A 15577-nucleotide genomic window follows, 5' to 3' on the forward strand; every position below is an offset into this window, starting at 1 on the left:
AATCGCGTAAGCCCAAGAGCTGGAGGTTGCTGTGAGTCCTGTGATGTCATGGCACTCTACCGAAGGCGGTACAGTGAGACTCTGTCTCTACAAAAAAAAAAAAAAACTGAGAACTGAGGGCCAGAAACCCTGATAGGAAACAAAAAAATACATGAAAATCAGCTCATAAAAGTTATACAAATGATTAATGTACATAGTTATGATTTAATAATTAAAAAAAGGAAAAAAGTTATAAAAATGACTCTTAAACATGTGAGAAAATGTTCAAACACACTCATAGTTAAAGAAAGTCAAAGCATCTATTAAATGGACAAAAATTAAGAAGTATGACAATGACAAATTTATTTCCAGTCCAATAAGAATATCAACAAACTTTTTAATGGAGTTAGACGAGTTGATACAAGATTATGTTGATGAAGCTATGGGAAAACCTATACCTTCATACGTTCTTGGTGGTAATGCAAAGAGGGAAATGTATCATTATTAAGCAAATTTAACAGAACGACTATGCACTTACATTTTGACTCAGAAATCCCACCTTGAAGAATCTACCTTGAAGATACATTCCCAACACTTCCTGTTATAAAAATACATATGTGTAAGGTTATTTATGATGGTGTTGTTTATAATCATAGAATATTGGAAACAACTTAAATATACAAAATGGTTAAAAATCAGTGATACATATGTACAATGGAGTATTATGCAGCTGTAAAAAAAGAAACAGGCAGATTTAGAGTGATTTCTAGGAATGTTGTTAAATGAAAAAGCAATGTAAATTAGAATAGCTATACTATACTGTCCTTATTATAAGAACTAAAAAGATGCTTGTGCTTGAATGTTTATAACAGCACAATTCACAATTGCAAAGTGGTGAAAACAACCCAAGTGCCCATCCGCACATGAGTGGATTAATAAAATGTGGTATAGTTATACCATGGAGTACTACTCAGCCATAAAATAATGGTGAACTAATACATCTTATATTAGCCTGGATGGAACAGAAGACCATTCTTATAAGTTAAGTATCACACAGATGGAAAAGCAAACAACACATGTATTCACCATTAAATTGAAACTAATTGTTTAACACTTACATGAAGAAATTACACTCAGTGGAAATCCAGCAGGCAGGGGGCAGTAGGGATGGGTAAATTCACACCTAACAGGTACAGTGTACACTGTTTAGGTGATGGGCACACTTATAAATTTGACTGAAATTGTATAAAAGTAATTTATGTAACTAAACATTTGTGCCCCCATAATATTTATGAAATAAATAAATGAAAGAAAACAAAACAAAACATGTAGACACCCACAAAAGAAAGAAATATCCTAAAATATACATGCATCTGCTCACTTGTATTAAAAAAACAGGAAAAACAAACAAGAAATTAGTGAAATCAGTTATAATTGGGGTAAAGAAAGAATGAAGAAATGGCAGCTATTGAGCCCCATAGTTCAAGGCCAGCCTGGGCAACATAGTGAGACTTCCTCTCTTAAAAAAAAATTATGAAAATAGATGGGAATGGGCTAGGGATATGGGAGAAGCAACACTCTTTTTGAGAGTACCTTTTTATATAGCTCTGACTCTTACAACTAAGATAAGCGTTCACATATTCCCCAAATAGGTAAATGCTCAAAATCGGTAAGTATGTGGGAAAACCTAAAATGAAATATGAATAGTAACGAATGAACCTAACTATAATATAAATACAGAAGGTACCAAAAGCTGTTCACACATTTTAAGAAAGGAAAAAATGGTATTAAAACGAAATACTCAATATATGCCAGCAGTGTTTGTCATTTTATATATTGTATCTTATTATCTCTTATGCTTGCAGAAGTCAAACATGATTGAGAATTATAATTTTAATACAGTGTTTTTCTTTTTTAAAATGTGTGTACATATTTTGTGCACCCTTCGTAGATCGCATAGCCATACTGAAGAGTGAGGACGGAAAGAATTAACCTAAGTAAATTTAGAAAATAGTATTTTGCTATCTATGTTTTGTAAGGCTAAAAACAGAAATAACTATACCACAAATATGGTACTCTAGTTAATAAATTTATTTTCACAGGTATATGCATTAGTAATTCTGAAACCACTTTATGCGTTTGCTAGGTTAGAACCAGTAACTGCGTATTGTGACCAGTGAGAGTCGGGTTTCTCAATGCAGAGAAAGAATAATCGAATAAAGGTAGAAGTCCCGATGAACCCTGCAGTGTTGAATTGAAATGGGAGTGTCAGTATGAACTCAGTGTTTTAATATCACATGTTGTGTGTGTATCTATATCTGTTTTTATATATTATGTCTGCATCTAGCTACATGGTAGGTACACATAAGGATAGAAATAATTACACATGTGTCCATCTGCACCTACACGTCCATTTATTTCCTAGCTCTGTTGCCTGGCAGGGCCTAGAAGCCAAGACAACATGGAAGCAATGGCAACACATAGCGTCCAGATATTGGTAGCTAAATACCATTCTCTAATGGAAGGAACCAGGGATCCTTGGAGAAATGGCTCATGGGAGGACTTTAAGACAAAAGGTACAAAATGTGGTGTCAGAAAGCAAGGAAGTCCTCCAAAAATGACAGGGCATAGCTAAAGGACATAGGCACCAACTTGAAGGAACTCTTAATGGCCAAAGGTAGGAAAATTTGAGCAAAAACAAATAAGGATACTTTGGGATTATAACCTAAAGAATGAAATAAAAATCCATACTGATATAAAAAAACTGAATGAATGAATGAATGAATAAGAGAGAAAATAAGCTCTTTGTTAGATCAGAATCCCCACGAATAAACGTAGAGGAAAGGGGAATCATAGTTAGGCACATGTTACAATTACGGTTTTTGTAAGCAAAAGCCATTAACTGATGCGAAAATTAATGGGCAAAGGTATGGTGAGAAACAGGGTATTTGCATAATCTACAAGTATCTCCCCAATAAGATTACTTATTAGTATACGTAAAGGGAAAAATAGTAATTTTCCAGTAGAAATAGTGGCAGACACTACCTCAATTATATGATCATAGTTAACATTTCAAGTTATCAGTTTCCCCAGATATGATACACTTAGTGGTATTCTTGCCAAAAATGCATGCAAACCTCAATCTTCTCTTGAGAAAAGATCCAACACAAATTGAGTGACATTTACATTATTGGTCTAGACTCTTCGGAAGTGTCAAGGTCACAAGAGACAAAGAGACTGAGGAATTTGTCACAGATGGAAGGATGGCAAGAAAACCCAATAACTAAATGCAAAGTGGCATCCTGGGAAAAGGGACATGCATGGAAAAACACAAAATTCAAATAAGGTTTATAGAGTAGTTAATAGTTTATATGAATGGTAATTTCCTGGTTATCATGATTTTACTATGGCAATATAAGATGTTAATATTAGGGGGTGTTGAATCAAGTGTACACAAAAACTCTGTACATATTTGCAATTTTTCTCTAAGTTTAAAATTATCTCAAAATAATAAATAAAAAGATAGTGTTACGTTTCTCTAGCACAGTGCTTTTGAACCTTTTTTATCTCACAGCACACTTGACCTATAGTTAAACTTCCATGGCACACTTAAATTATATTGGTTTAAAAAAAAAAGAGTAAAAAAAAAGAATATATTTAATGTGCTTTGAACTTTTTTCAAAAATAATTTAATTAATGATCTTTAAAAATGTTAACAGCATACGTAAGATCCTCTCGTGGCACACGGTTGAAAATCACTGGTCTAGTATCTTCTGAAGGTGACTAAGTTTTTAAAAATAGTCTCTTTATTAACTTAAGGATTTAAATTTATTTTAGTTGTTTCAATCCATTATAGTTAAACTTGTCCTCGCTTTGGCCAATAGGAACATATTCAAGTTGCATCCTGAGTCCTTCTGACGTGGTCTTTATAGTATGTGATATAATAGCTTTCTTGCTTTCTAATATGTAAAGATATTTATACATTTCACCTACCAAACCTGGACTTAGCTATTTCTTTTTTTTTTTTTTTTTTTATTGTTGGGGATTCATTGAGGGTACAATAAGCCAGTTACACTGGTTGCAATTGTTAGGTAAAGTCCCTCTTGCAATCATGTCTTGCCCCCATAAAGTGTGACACACACTAAGGCCCCACCCTCCTCCCTCCATACCTCTTTCTGCTTCCCCCCCCCCATAACCTTAATTGTCATTAATTGTCCTCATATCAAGATTGAGTACATAGGATTCATGCTTCTCCATTCTTGTGATGCTTTACTAAGAATAATGTCTTCCACTCCCATCCAGGTTAATACGAAGGATGTAAAGTCTCCATTTTTTTTAATGGCTGAATAGTATTCCATGGTATACATATACCACAGCTTGTTAATCCATTCCTGGGTTGGTGGGCATTTAGGCTGTTTCCACATTTTGGCGATTGTAAATTGAGCTGCAATAAACAGTCTAGTACAAGTGTCCTTATGATAAAAGGATTTCTTTCCTTCTGGGTAGATGCCCAGTAATGGGATTGCAGGATCAAATGGGAGGTCTGGACTTAGCTATTTCTCCAAGGAGTCCATGTTCATTTTAGTGGGTGATGGCCTTTAGAGAACATAATACTCAGTTTTACTGTGTTTGTCATTATTTGGGGGCATTTTCAATGGACAGATGTAGAAAACATTTTTTGCTTTGTTTTAAAGATAAATTTATATATATATTGCTTTGTTTTGGTATAAATTTATACTGATACTCTCAATTCACATCTAAGACTATTGATTTTCCACTCAACTTCGTTGATCTTACATTGCTATGTGCTTTTAACTATGTTAAAAATCTGGCAGCGCCCATAGCTCAGTGAGTAGGATGCCAGCGGCATATACCCAGGCTGGCGGGTTCGAACCCTGCCTGGGCCAGCTAAACAACAATGACAACTGCAACAATTGTGATAGGCACCGGTAGTCCTAGCTACTTGGGAGGCCAAGGCAAGAGAATTGCTTAAGCCCAAGAGTTTGAGGTTGCTGTGAGCTGTGACGCCATGGCAGTCTACCGAGGACAACGTAGGAAGACTCTGTCTCAAAAAAAGAGAAACAAACAAACAAAAATTAAAAAAATAAAATCTGGCCTCTCAATGGTAACAACATAATTACTTATTTGATGTACATACAATAGTCTCAGAATATCAGTTCCAATATTGTCACCAACAGTATAATTGCCAAAAAGAAATATATTTATGTGCATATTTGCATTTATTTTTGTCCTTATATATTCTACTAAGCAGATATAGTCAAATTACATGTTTTGAAGTCACTTAGAATAGTTTCTCTCTGTTGGTTATACCACCAACTGGATACATAATTAAATTCATTTGTTTCATTTTTCTTTTTTTTTAGGGACATATTACAATTTAAATTTTGTTTATGATTATTTAAAATATTTACTGGTTCCAGAATCAAATGTATAAAGAAATAATATATTCAAAGAAAAATAGCTTCTAGGGCCAAGTGTAGTGGCTCACACTTGTAATCCTCGCACTCTGGGAGGCTGGGACCTGTGGACTGCCTGAGCTCATGAGTTCAAGACCAGCCTGAACCACAGCAAGACCTCATCTCTAAAAATAGCCAGGCATTGTGGCGGGTGCCTGTGGTCCCAGCTACTTGGGAGGCTGAGGCAAGAGAATTACTTAAACCCAAGAGTTTGAGGTTGCTGTGTGAGCTGCGACATCAGGGCACTCTACGGAGGGTGATAAAATGAGACTGTCTCAAAAAAAAAAAAATAGCTTATATCTCCACCTCTTCAACACTATTCTTTCGCTCTGCTTATAGGTTAGCATTTAAAAATTATAGAGTGTATCTTTCCACTTTCCATGTAAGCATACATGGTGTACATATGAACCATAAGAAAATGGTAACAGATCTACATGTTTTTGCCACCTTGCTTTTTGTCACTGAGTATCTTAGAGATTCCTCCAGAGCAATATATAGATATATCCTTCCTACAACTATATGATTATTTATTTATTTATTTAACCGGTCCCTTATTGATGGATATTTTGGTTGATTTTGGTCTCTGGCTTTATAGACGTGTGGGTGGAGCCCTGGGGGAGGAGTCAGGGAGTGAGAGTGCTGGGCATTAGGGTTCATCTCACAGGGTCAGGGATCCACCCTGCATGTCCCAGAAGGAGTTTCCTGTTCTACTAGAATTGTGGCCACCGGTGGATCCTGGTTCTTGGATACTTGGGAATAAAAACTCCTTAAATTGTGTTTTTCATGAGCGTTAGCATGAGCTGGGGGTTCTTGGCAGTTTTGACAAGCAATTATCCTGGAAAGCAGGTGGAAGGGAAGAGAATATGGTGCTGGGCAGTGGTGAACCCCTGACAAATGCACTCTCAGGTGGCTGCTTTTACCTTTTTGTATTTATTGTGTCAGAGCTATATAGGAGATGTTAATATCTTTAAGACCAGTCTATCTTTGTTTCCTGTCCTCAGTCTAACTTGTTTGCCCTAGTATCATCCCTAAATCAAGCTGTCAGCTCCCTTCAGCTCTGACAGTAATGATGGAACTCTTCTGGACTAAACCACAATGTGCTGGTTTTCATTCTACCTTTCTGACTGCTGCTGCTTAGTCTTTTTCTTTCCCTGCCTGTCCCTTATAATTGGTGTCCCCAGAGGTCTATCTTTGGCCTTCTTCTGAAGGATCCTTGACTTTTCAGAGAATTCAATGAAAGCTATGGATATACTCTTTTCTTGGAAAAATGCCTCTTTCTACTTGTACATGAAACTGTGCATAGCATTTCAAGCGGTTTATGGATGTCTTCCAAGCGCACATGTTCAAAGACGTCTGCCTTCACATAGTCTGAGCTTCCTCTTCTAGGAGCTTCATTTGCCATCTAATCACCAGCGACTCCCAAATCCTTAGCTCACGCCCAGACCCCTCTTCTGCTTTGCGCTTGCTTCCAGGTCATCCTTGTAGATCTGTGGATCTATAGGACACGTCATAGCTGAGGTTGCCCTCTTCCTCCTGGGGGTCCACTCTCCCACCCATGCCTCAAGGGCTAGTTTCATCATCTGACTCACTGACCAAACTGAAAAATCTTGATTTCTTCCCTATCACTTCCCACATCTAGTCAATCGCTCTTAAATAGGAGCAAGACCCATTTATTTCCCCCTTGCCACAACCGTACTTCAGGCCACCATCATCTCTCACCTGGATGCTCTAGCAGCTTCTTTCCTGGCCTCCTGTTTTCTTGAATACATCTCTCCCCACCTGGGTATCTAGTCTTACCCAGCAGCTAGTGAGATCTCTCTAAATTGCAATCTGATCGTATCACTTCCCTGTTGATAACTCTTCAAAAACATCCCCATTGCTCACTTGACAGGTCTTAATATGACAAAAAAAAAAAAAAAGCCTTGTTGCTTGCTTACCAGGGTTTCCCACTTCTAAGTCTAATTTTATCCAGGATCCCTGCACTCGTGGAGCCAAGGTGAGATCTGATATAAAACCTTACTTTGTAAACATCTCATAAACTATCCAAGCAAGTGCAAAGGTCACCAAGTAAAAGAGGTCTGAACCTGGATAATGGGCCCAGGTCACAAACACTTTCTGAGCAGCTACTATGCGCAAGGGAGTCCCTACAGAGCACATAGAAGTGAGTAAGGTGAAGTTCTGCGTCCAAGGGCCTTATAGTTCATAAACAGGACACAGGGAGGACAAAAGAGGCCTGTTCCAAATGAACAATTTGAGAAAACAAACGTGTAGTTGTCTACCATGTGGCAGGTGTTACAAAGTAAAACTCAATTAAATGTCAGGAGAAAAAAGGGAAAGCACCATGGGTTGTAGGGGGAGAAATGACTTCCAGTTGAGGTGGTTTAGCAAAGTCTTTCTGGAAAGGAAGTGCTTGGCAGGAGATGGATAGCAGAGATGGTTCGGGGCCTGGAAGCGCCTCCAGGCAGAAGGAACTGCAGGAGCTGAGGTGCCCTTTGAAGTTAACCAGGGCCCTGGGGGATTCTGCTCCACCTGGGTTCCAGCCTGCCCACAGTGAGGAGGCTTCTGGAAGCTGCGGATGGCACTGTTGCCATCTTTCTACATTCTCTTGATAAAACCCCCGGGGGTTCAGAGGTGTCAGAGATGTTCCCACCCAGTACAGCCATTGCCCATTTCACAGATGGAAAGAGTGGAATGCAGAGGAATTCAAAATGTTCAAATATTGTACTCTCTATATACTAGGTAAAAATGATAGGGAATAGAGAAATGCGTGAAATTAATTTTCTTCTCTTTTGAAGCAGAGCTATTATCTATGGGAGTTCAGGAGAATAAGGAATATTTTTAAGGTTAGTTGTGAGGTGGTAGTCAAGGAAGGCTTCTAGGAGGTGGTGTGAGCAGAGCCTTACTGTGTGGGGGAGTTGTTAGGATTTGTGTAGGTTGGGAGGCAGAGGGGACAAAGCACAAGGTGTGCTCAGAGGACAGTGAGGACACCGGATGGGGGCTGGAAAGGGGCAGCCAGTGAGGCTGATCTATGGAAATAAGGCTGGGGGTAAGTGGGGCCCAGACATTGGCCCCAAGTAATTGAATCTCTCTCTCCTCCTCTGTACTTGCCCTGTGTCTCTCACCAGGACCAGCTGCTCTTCTGCGATGACTGTGACCGTGGCTATCACATGTACTGTTTAAACCCACCAGTGGCTGAGCCCCCCGAAGGTAATTTTGTTGGTCACCCTAACAGCAGCAGCAGCCACCACTTGTACCACCAAGCGAGCCCTCACCCTGGTGCAGGCCTCGTGCTAGGGGCTTTCCCTGTCCTATCCCATTTCATCATCACAGCCCTGCGAGGTAGGTACGACTACCCTTTTATAGATGAGGAAACTGAGGCACAGCTCAACCAGCAGAAATTTCAACTTGAGGGCCAAGGAGATGTTTCCCATATATGTAGCTGAGATGGTGAGGGAAGGGTGAGCTTCCAGGGGACCTGGGCAATCCAGTTAGGACGACTGGCCGGGGAGGGTGGGTCAGCGGTCACCTCTGAGCTCTCGCTTTCTGCTGAGCAGTAGACTCCAGCATGTTTGCAGACTGGGACTTGGTCTCTGAGCTGTGAGAGTCAGAGGAGAACAGGGTTTCCAAGAAGTCAGGGCCTCTGGGGTTAGGAGAGGGGCTGCTACTAATGCCATCTTATTTCTTGTAGGAAGCTGGAGCTGCCACTTATGCTGGGAACTGCTCAAAGAGAAAGCTTCGGCCTTTGGCTGCCAGGCCTAGGGCCCCAGGTCACAGCATGTGACTTGCTGCTGGGGAGGCTGAACCAGAGCCCAATTCAAATCAGATCAAGCCCTCCCCCCACGTATCCAGGCTGACCAATTGTAAGGAAAAGAAATAGTCCCCAAGGGGCATGGACACGTGCAGCCAAGAGGGCACGGTGTCTGCTCACCTCCCCCACCTAAGCCAGTCCTCCCTGTCTCTATGTACCAGAAGGACCTTTCACTTTTGAGGAACAACCCCCAACCCAGCCTGTGGACCCTTCTCCCCTTCACCCTGGCATTATGGCCCTCTTCCTGGTCCCTATTTTAAGGGAAGCCATTTTGTGGCCACTCATCCATCATTCATGTGTCATTTGGTGAGTTTTCTTTTTTTTTTTTTTATCTATCGTGTTCCAAGAAATCTTCACACAGCCTCATCCCTACCACTGGCTTCGGCTCTTCATCCGCAGCTCTCACCAGAGGAACAGGGCTCTTGAGAAATTGTGGTTTATTACAAGCCTCACCAGAAACGTCTAGACTTAGAGCCTTGAAATCCTTCCTGTTCCTTGGTCTCTGCAGAGAGGAAAAGTTGCTTTCCAGAACCCCAGCCGTGGCAGCCACAGCAGGGACGGCCGTGATCTGCTGTGTGATGTCACGGGGAGGGAGGCTGAAGCCCTGAGAGATGGGGGGAAACATGGTGAACGTGATGCCTGCTACGGCCAGTCAGTATTTATTATCCATCAAGAGAGACTCACAAGAGACCGGTCTGGTTCCTTGACCTTCAGAGGTGTGGGGCATCCTTGATGTGAGACAAGTCACAGCCATTGCTCAAGACTCAGCCTTCTACCCACCTACCTGGGTCTAGAGGCCTGAGTCAACTGCCTTCTGGGGGGTGGGGACCCAGGAGTCAGGAGCAAGGGCTTCCCAATCCAGATTCCCAATGTTGGGTACAAGGGACTACAGCCTTGAGAAGCCCTTCAGTATTGGATGCAAAGCTACAAAGTCCTTTTCCCAAGCAATGTCTTCCTTCCACTGTATATTTACCCTTGTCTACTGAGTCCTGACTGGAAATTTTAGGAAGGGGGAGAGATGACTTTTACCTACACAAATAATTGGGCTGACAAGATTGTATATGATCAGGGTGGCCATGATTCAGAACCCTCGGCTTGAGGACCACTCACGTCTCCTCTAATGTCCCCAGTGTGTGCCAGACTCTGTTTTTTTTTTTGTTGTTGTTAGTGTTTCTAGAAGAAAGAGGTGGGGAGGCTCAGCTTCCGAGAACTCTGTGTGTTGGAAGATAGCCCTGTGAGCTGGAGCACTAGCTGTCTTTGAATCGCAGCAACAGCACAATCACTGACACATTTCTGGAAAAATCATTTGCCCAAAGGGCAGGTCTCGGTGAGCGGGACCCTCGCGCATGCTTGGCTTCCCTGAAATCAGCTGTCTCTGTGGTCCGGCTGCTTGTAACAAAGGCCCAGGTTATTTTTAGTTCTTCAGCTCCTGAAGAAGCCCCCAGAGACTCGGGCTGGTTGGGCCACTTCTGCCCAGCTGCAGCGTTGGCTCGGCCACTCGGCAGGAGCTTTCCTCTTCCGGCTAATTGCTCTTGGCCGGTGCACCCAGGGCAGCCTGGCGTGGAGCTGAGCACTGTGGGAATCCCCCACTCCTCTGCAGAGTGACCTGTGCCCAGAGATGGGGGTCACGCTCCTGTGGGGCCCATGAGTTACACACATGCATAATGATCACATTTAAAGGGCTCTGTCTGGATGGAATTTTCATCTCCCTTATAAGATATTTTTTCCCCCTTCTGGTTTGATGAGCCCATCTAGACTCTAAAAGCCCAGGCAGGAATAGCCAGGTGTTGTGGCGGGCGCCTGTAGTCCCAGCTCCTTGGGAGGCTGAGGCAATAGAATCACTTAAGCCCAAGAGTGTGAGGTTGCTGTGAGCTGTGATGCCACAGTACTCTACCAAGGGTGACATAATAAGACTCTGTCTCAAAAAAAAAAAAAAAGAGAAAAGAAAAGCCCAGGGAGCTTTCCACAGTGGCAGTATAGTAGCCAATGAGGTTTACCCCAGGCGTGATTATTGCTAATTGAAAAGCCCAGGGAGGGTTAGAGAGGGTGACATCACATCAGCAGGGCGCCTTGCTGCTCCTCACTACCTGGCTCTCCCTTGTCCCACAAAACCCAAAGCAGGGTGTCTTTAAAGGCTGATGATTGCTTTTATGATTTATCTTTATTTAATTTTAGAAAAAAAAGTCCCCAAATATTCCTAAATGCCACAATGACTTAAAAGTAAAAAAAGCAAATCTGAAACCCCCAATTGTTGGAGTATGGGCAAATCCGTTCCCCACAGAAATGGCAGATGGCAGGAAAGCCCTTTCCTAGCTCCAACTGCCACATCTGCTCTGCGTACAGGAGCTAAGCCTGGCCTGGATCCGCAAACATGCAAAGCAGACTGGAACTTGCCTGCAGTGGTGGAAGGTCAGAGTTCTGAGGTGACACTGGGGAGGGCCCAGAGTTCCCTTCTTAGTTTCATGACTCCCTGCAGAATGGGCACAAGTCCTTCATCTTTGGAAGCTTCGGTTTCCCCATCTGGAAAGCAAGGATAGCAAAGCCAGCTTGTGGGATGGTGCTGTCAGGGTACTGTAAGCAGACAAAAGTCTCCAGACTCACATTTATCACCTCTGTGTTGAAGAAAGGAAGAAGTTGGTAAACTTCAACTTGGTCTCTTTTCTTTGAGCCCCAGCGTATGAGCCAAAATCACAGGGTGCACGTGATAGGTCAGGGTTTTAGTTTTCCCTCTGCCATTGAGTAGCTGTGTGACACTGAGCAAGTCACTTAGCATCCCTGAACCTCAGTTTGCTTTGCCTACCTATAAAGCAGAGACCGTGACACTTGTGTTCCCCATTCCACAGTGACACCGGGTTCTTACAAAGCATCCTGTTCCAGAAACACCCACTGCAGGGCTTGTCCACCTCTTGCCTGGATTAGCCAGAGTTAGATATCTTCTTGGAATCTCCCTTGCCACCGAAGGGGGTTTCTATTGTAAGGACTGAGCTGCCTATGGTCATGGCCACTATACCAAAGCTGTGAGTAAGGAAGCGGTAACTTGCATGGGCCGTGGTGAGGGGTGGGATTTACCATGGTGTTGGGGACTTCACAGTGAATGTGCTCAAGATACTCCTTATTGAGGACTAAGGCAGCTTAGAGTGCAGAGCCAACTGCCAGAGAGGGCTGGTATTTACTTCAGGGCAGGTGTGACACTCAATCGATGACCTTGGCTTCAAGCCCTGCTCTGGGCTTGGAGCCTCATCTCCCACATCTGAAAGGAGAATATGGCCTGTCCAGCAGGGATGAGAGGCAATGCTGGTGAAGATCCTGGCGAGGGCTGGCATGAGGAAGGCTCCCAGCCTGTGGTAGCTACTGTCATTTTATGCAGAAGCCACCGAGTGGAGATAATGATGCTGTTGTTTCCCAGCTCAAATCCCGGCAACAGCCAGGATATCTTTGTTCTGCTTCCCCCCGGCCCCAGACTGTGGCTCCAGCAGACCAGAGAGGTGAGGCTGCAGGATGCAAGCTGGGGGTTGGAATCCTGTTTCCTGGAGGCGTTTTTGAAGCACTGCCTTTTTGGGTCTGTAGCAAATCCAGTGTGGGCAACATTCTGAGGAAATCAGACAGGGCTGGGGCCGGGAGATTTACATTCTGCCTCTCCTCCTCAAGCACTCACCGACTCACTGCACCTGAGGCGGGAGCCACAGGTCCCAAGTCTCCCTGCTTCTGTCCTTGGGTGAGGCAGGACTCCTGGGCAGGCCAGCAGCAGCTGCTTCCCAGTGGTTCAGGCTCAGACTTCTGATGGGAACCAGGCTAAAGCCAGTGGCAGGGCAGGAGGCGGGATTCCTTCAGAGCTGGGGAAGGTAACAGATTTTGAGGTTGGGGAGGGTTTGGGTTTCACGCTACCCTGGCGAGTTACACTCATGGTACATTTGTGTCTGTGCTTTGAATATAACACGGTTCCTTCCATCCCTCCCCTCACAAAGTTCAGATATTTTAAGGAGGAAAAATGAGATTGTTGTTACTACTTTTCCTTTGTGTTGTTTGAGAAAGATTATTGGCGACCTCAGGCTTCAGGACTCCGAGAACAGGGGCTTGTAGTCTCCTTTTCGGGTGTATGTGTGCGAGGTTGGGTGGAGCGTGGCCCCGTAGTGGCTCATGTGCCCCGAGGACCACCTTTCTTGTCCCATAGGCTGGGTCTCAGCCTGTTACGGAAGGACTGGGATGGAAGCAGCCCCTTCCTCTCTCTGCTGCCCACTCCAGGCCCTCAGGGAGTCCCAAGGTCACCACCTGGCCTGAGGGAGAAGTTGGCTGCCTGTGCCAGAGCCACCCTCACTCCCACAGAAGGTGCCATGAGGCTCGGTCCTGGCTCCTTTGAGGGGTGGTGCCATTGTGTCACCTTTAGCAGCAGGCTCCCGTCCCTGGAGGGGGGAAGCATCATGAAGACAAGGGAGAGGAGGGCACTTGGGCAGGGGTGAGGGTCTGTGGCAGAACAAGAAGCAAAGCCTGATTTCCTTAGAGAGAGGTCCTGTATGTGGCTCAGTGAAAAGTAATTAGAACCCATTTTTTTTTTCCTAAGGCCAGGACAACAGAATTGTCTAAAAAATAAAATAGCCAAACCATTGCCCAGTTCTGGACATCAAGCCAGATGCCCCTCCTTGGGGCCCCCTGGCCTCTGACTCCTGTTGGTTGGGGAGGGGGGCTTCTGAGGGCAGAGCAGGATTAGTGCCCCTCATCCAGCTGTGGCTGGAGGAGGGACGGGGAGAGGAGAAGGTGAAAGACAGCAGAAAGACGGGCTCCCTCAGGCCAGCAGCCTGGGCGAGCGGAAGCAGGGCAGCTGGGAAGTGGAGCGGGGAGGCCTGGAGGGCTCAGCCGCCACCCGGCCAAGTGGCCATATTAATGTGGCCCCCTTTCTCCCCTTACATGTTGCCCTTTTTGGAATCTTCCTCTTACCCCCGGAGGATGCTTTTGGTTTTCAGATGAGCCCAGTTCCATCTGGATACCAGGTGGGGAGTGAGGAGGATGGCAGGAAGAAGCAGATATTTTAATTTACCTCAGGCTTCCAAGTCTGCCCACCTGAACTAGCTTCTATGTGGGCCCCTCACCCTTTCCTGCGCACTCTGCCCAAGGGCACAGCCACCAGCCCCGAGTGTGGCACAGCAGGACAGAAGGGCCAGTTCAGGGCCTTTGGAGGGTCTCTGAGAGTGGGGAACCCTTTCCCAGGGAGGTTGGAGACCCTCTGGTCTATGTGAGGGGACAGCTGAGAGGGCGGAAGAGAGGAAGATGTGGGGGTGGATGGAGGGCAGCTTCCATCAGAATCTCTGCACCCCTTCCAAGTGTCCAGCCAGGCTGCTGGGAGAGAGGCCCAGAGGAAACCTGCAGGAAACTGTGAGGGAGGCCTGGGCTTTGCCTGTTCTGCACCTGGTGGGTTTCCCAGAAGGAGAAGGGAACTCCTGTGTGAGGGGGAAGGTTTGGGAGTGAGTGGGTTCCCAGAGAGGGCTCCTCCGGGTCCTGAGTGAGCCCTGGCTGTGTCCCTGCAGATGGCTGAGTCTGGCCAGCTGTGGGGGTCTAACGGGGTCAGGACCACACGAATGGCCCTGCATTCAGCTCTGTCCCCTTCGTCCCTTTCTTTGCTCTAGCACCCACCTCAGCTTGTGGGCAGGAGGCCTTGAAAGAGGGACATTCCATAGTACCCCCTCTTTGGCCCCACCAGAGAAGGGAGTATTTTGCTGATGGTGACATTTCCCAGGGCAGGCCAGGGGGAAGGCAGGGGCCAGGACTGGCAGGCAGCCAGAACCCTCTCGGACAGAGATATAATTACTAATAATGACCTCTAGCCCAGGCAGCGAGCGAAACAGCCCTTCTGCTGGCACCAACCCTGTCTGGCAAATAAGCCCTACCGTGGTAGGGCCGGGAGGGCAGGTAAGTGTCTTTGTGGGAAACAGGGGAGCCCCTGAACCTCCACATTTCCTTGGCAACACAGCCTCCGAGATGTCTGCATTATACTTACACTGACTGCATCTCATTTGCTGGCTTCTCCATTTCTCTATTATTATAAATATTATTAATATGAGAACGGGGTTGCTCTTGCACATGTGCACGCATGCACTCACAAGTACACGCCCTATTTATGAGCTAGAGGGACACTGTGGTCCACCCGGATGAGAGCTGGAGCTGCCGGGCAGGACGTGCTACTGCTGTGGTCCTCCGCAGGAAGTGGTAAAGGGAGATTGGGCTTGGAAAGCCACTGGCTCCCGGACTCTCCATCTGTCCCCTGCTTCTTTGATGGAGATGGTTGGCAATAACTGAGAACCTGAAAACAAATCTCAATTCT

The 15577-nt window shown here is 44.9% G+C and overlaps 1 protein-coding gene across 2 annotated transcripts in view; it reads left to right on the forward strand.

Annotated features, from left to right (window-relative positions):
* DPF3 (double PHD fingers 3) overlaps positions 1-11823 on the forward strand; it is a 291411-nt gene extending 279588 nt beyond the window's left edge. Inside the window, exons 10-12 of one of the 2 annotated variants that reach the window (XR_008382506.1) lie at positions 8582-8663; positions 9145-9316; positions 9426-11823. Coding sequence is in view for 1 of the 2 variants with exons in the window: in XM_053602716.1 (XP_053458691.1) it covers positions 8582-8663; positions 9145-9215 (153 nt within the window). In the remaining variant the exon portion in view is untranslated. Of the gene's footprint in view, positions 1-8581; positions 8664-9144 lie in introns of both variants that reach the window. The other variant, XM_053602716.1, reaches the window with a different exon arrangement.
* The last annotated feature ends 3754 nt before the right edge of the window (positions 11824-15577 follow it).

Source organism: Nycticebus coucang, chromosome 9, assembly GCF_027406575.1.
Source record: "Nycticebus coucang isolate mNycCou1 chromosome 9, mNycCou1.pri, whole genome shotgun sequence".
In the NCBI taxonomy this organism is placed as follows: Eukaryota; Metazoa; Chordata; class Mammalia; order Primates; family Lorisidae; genus Nycticebus; species Nycticebus coucang.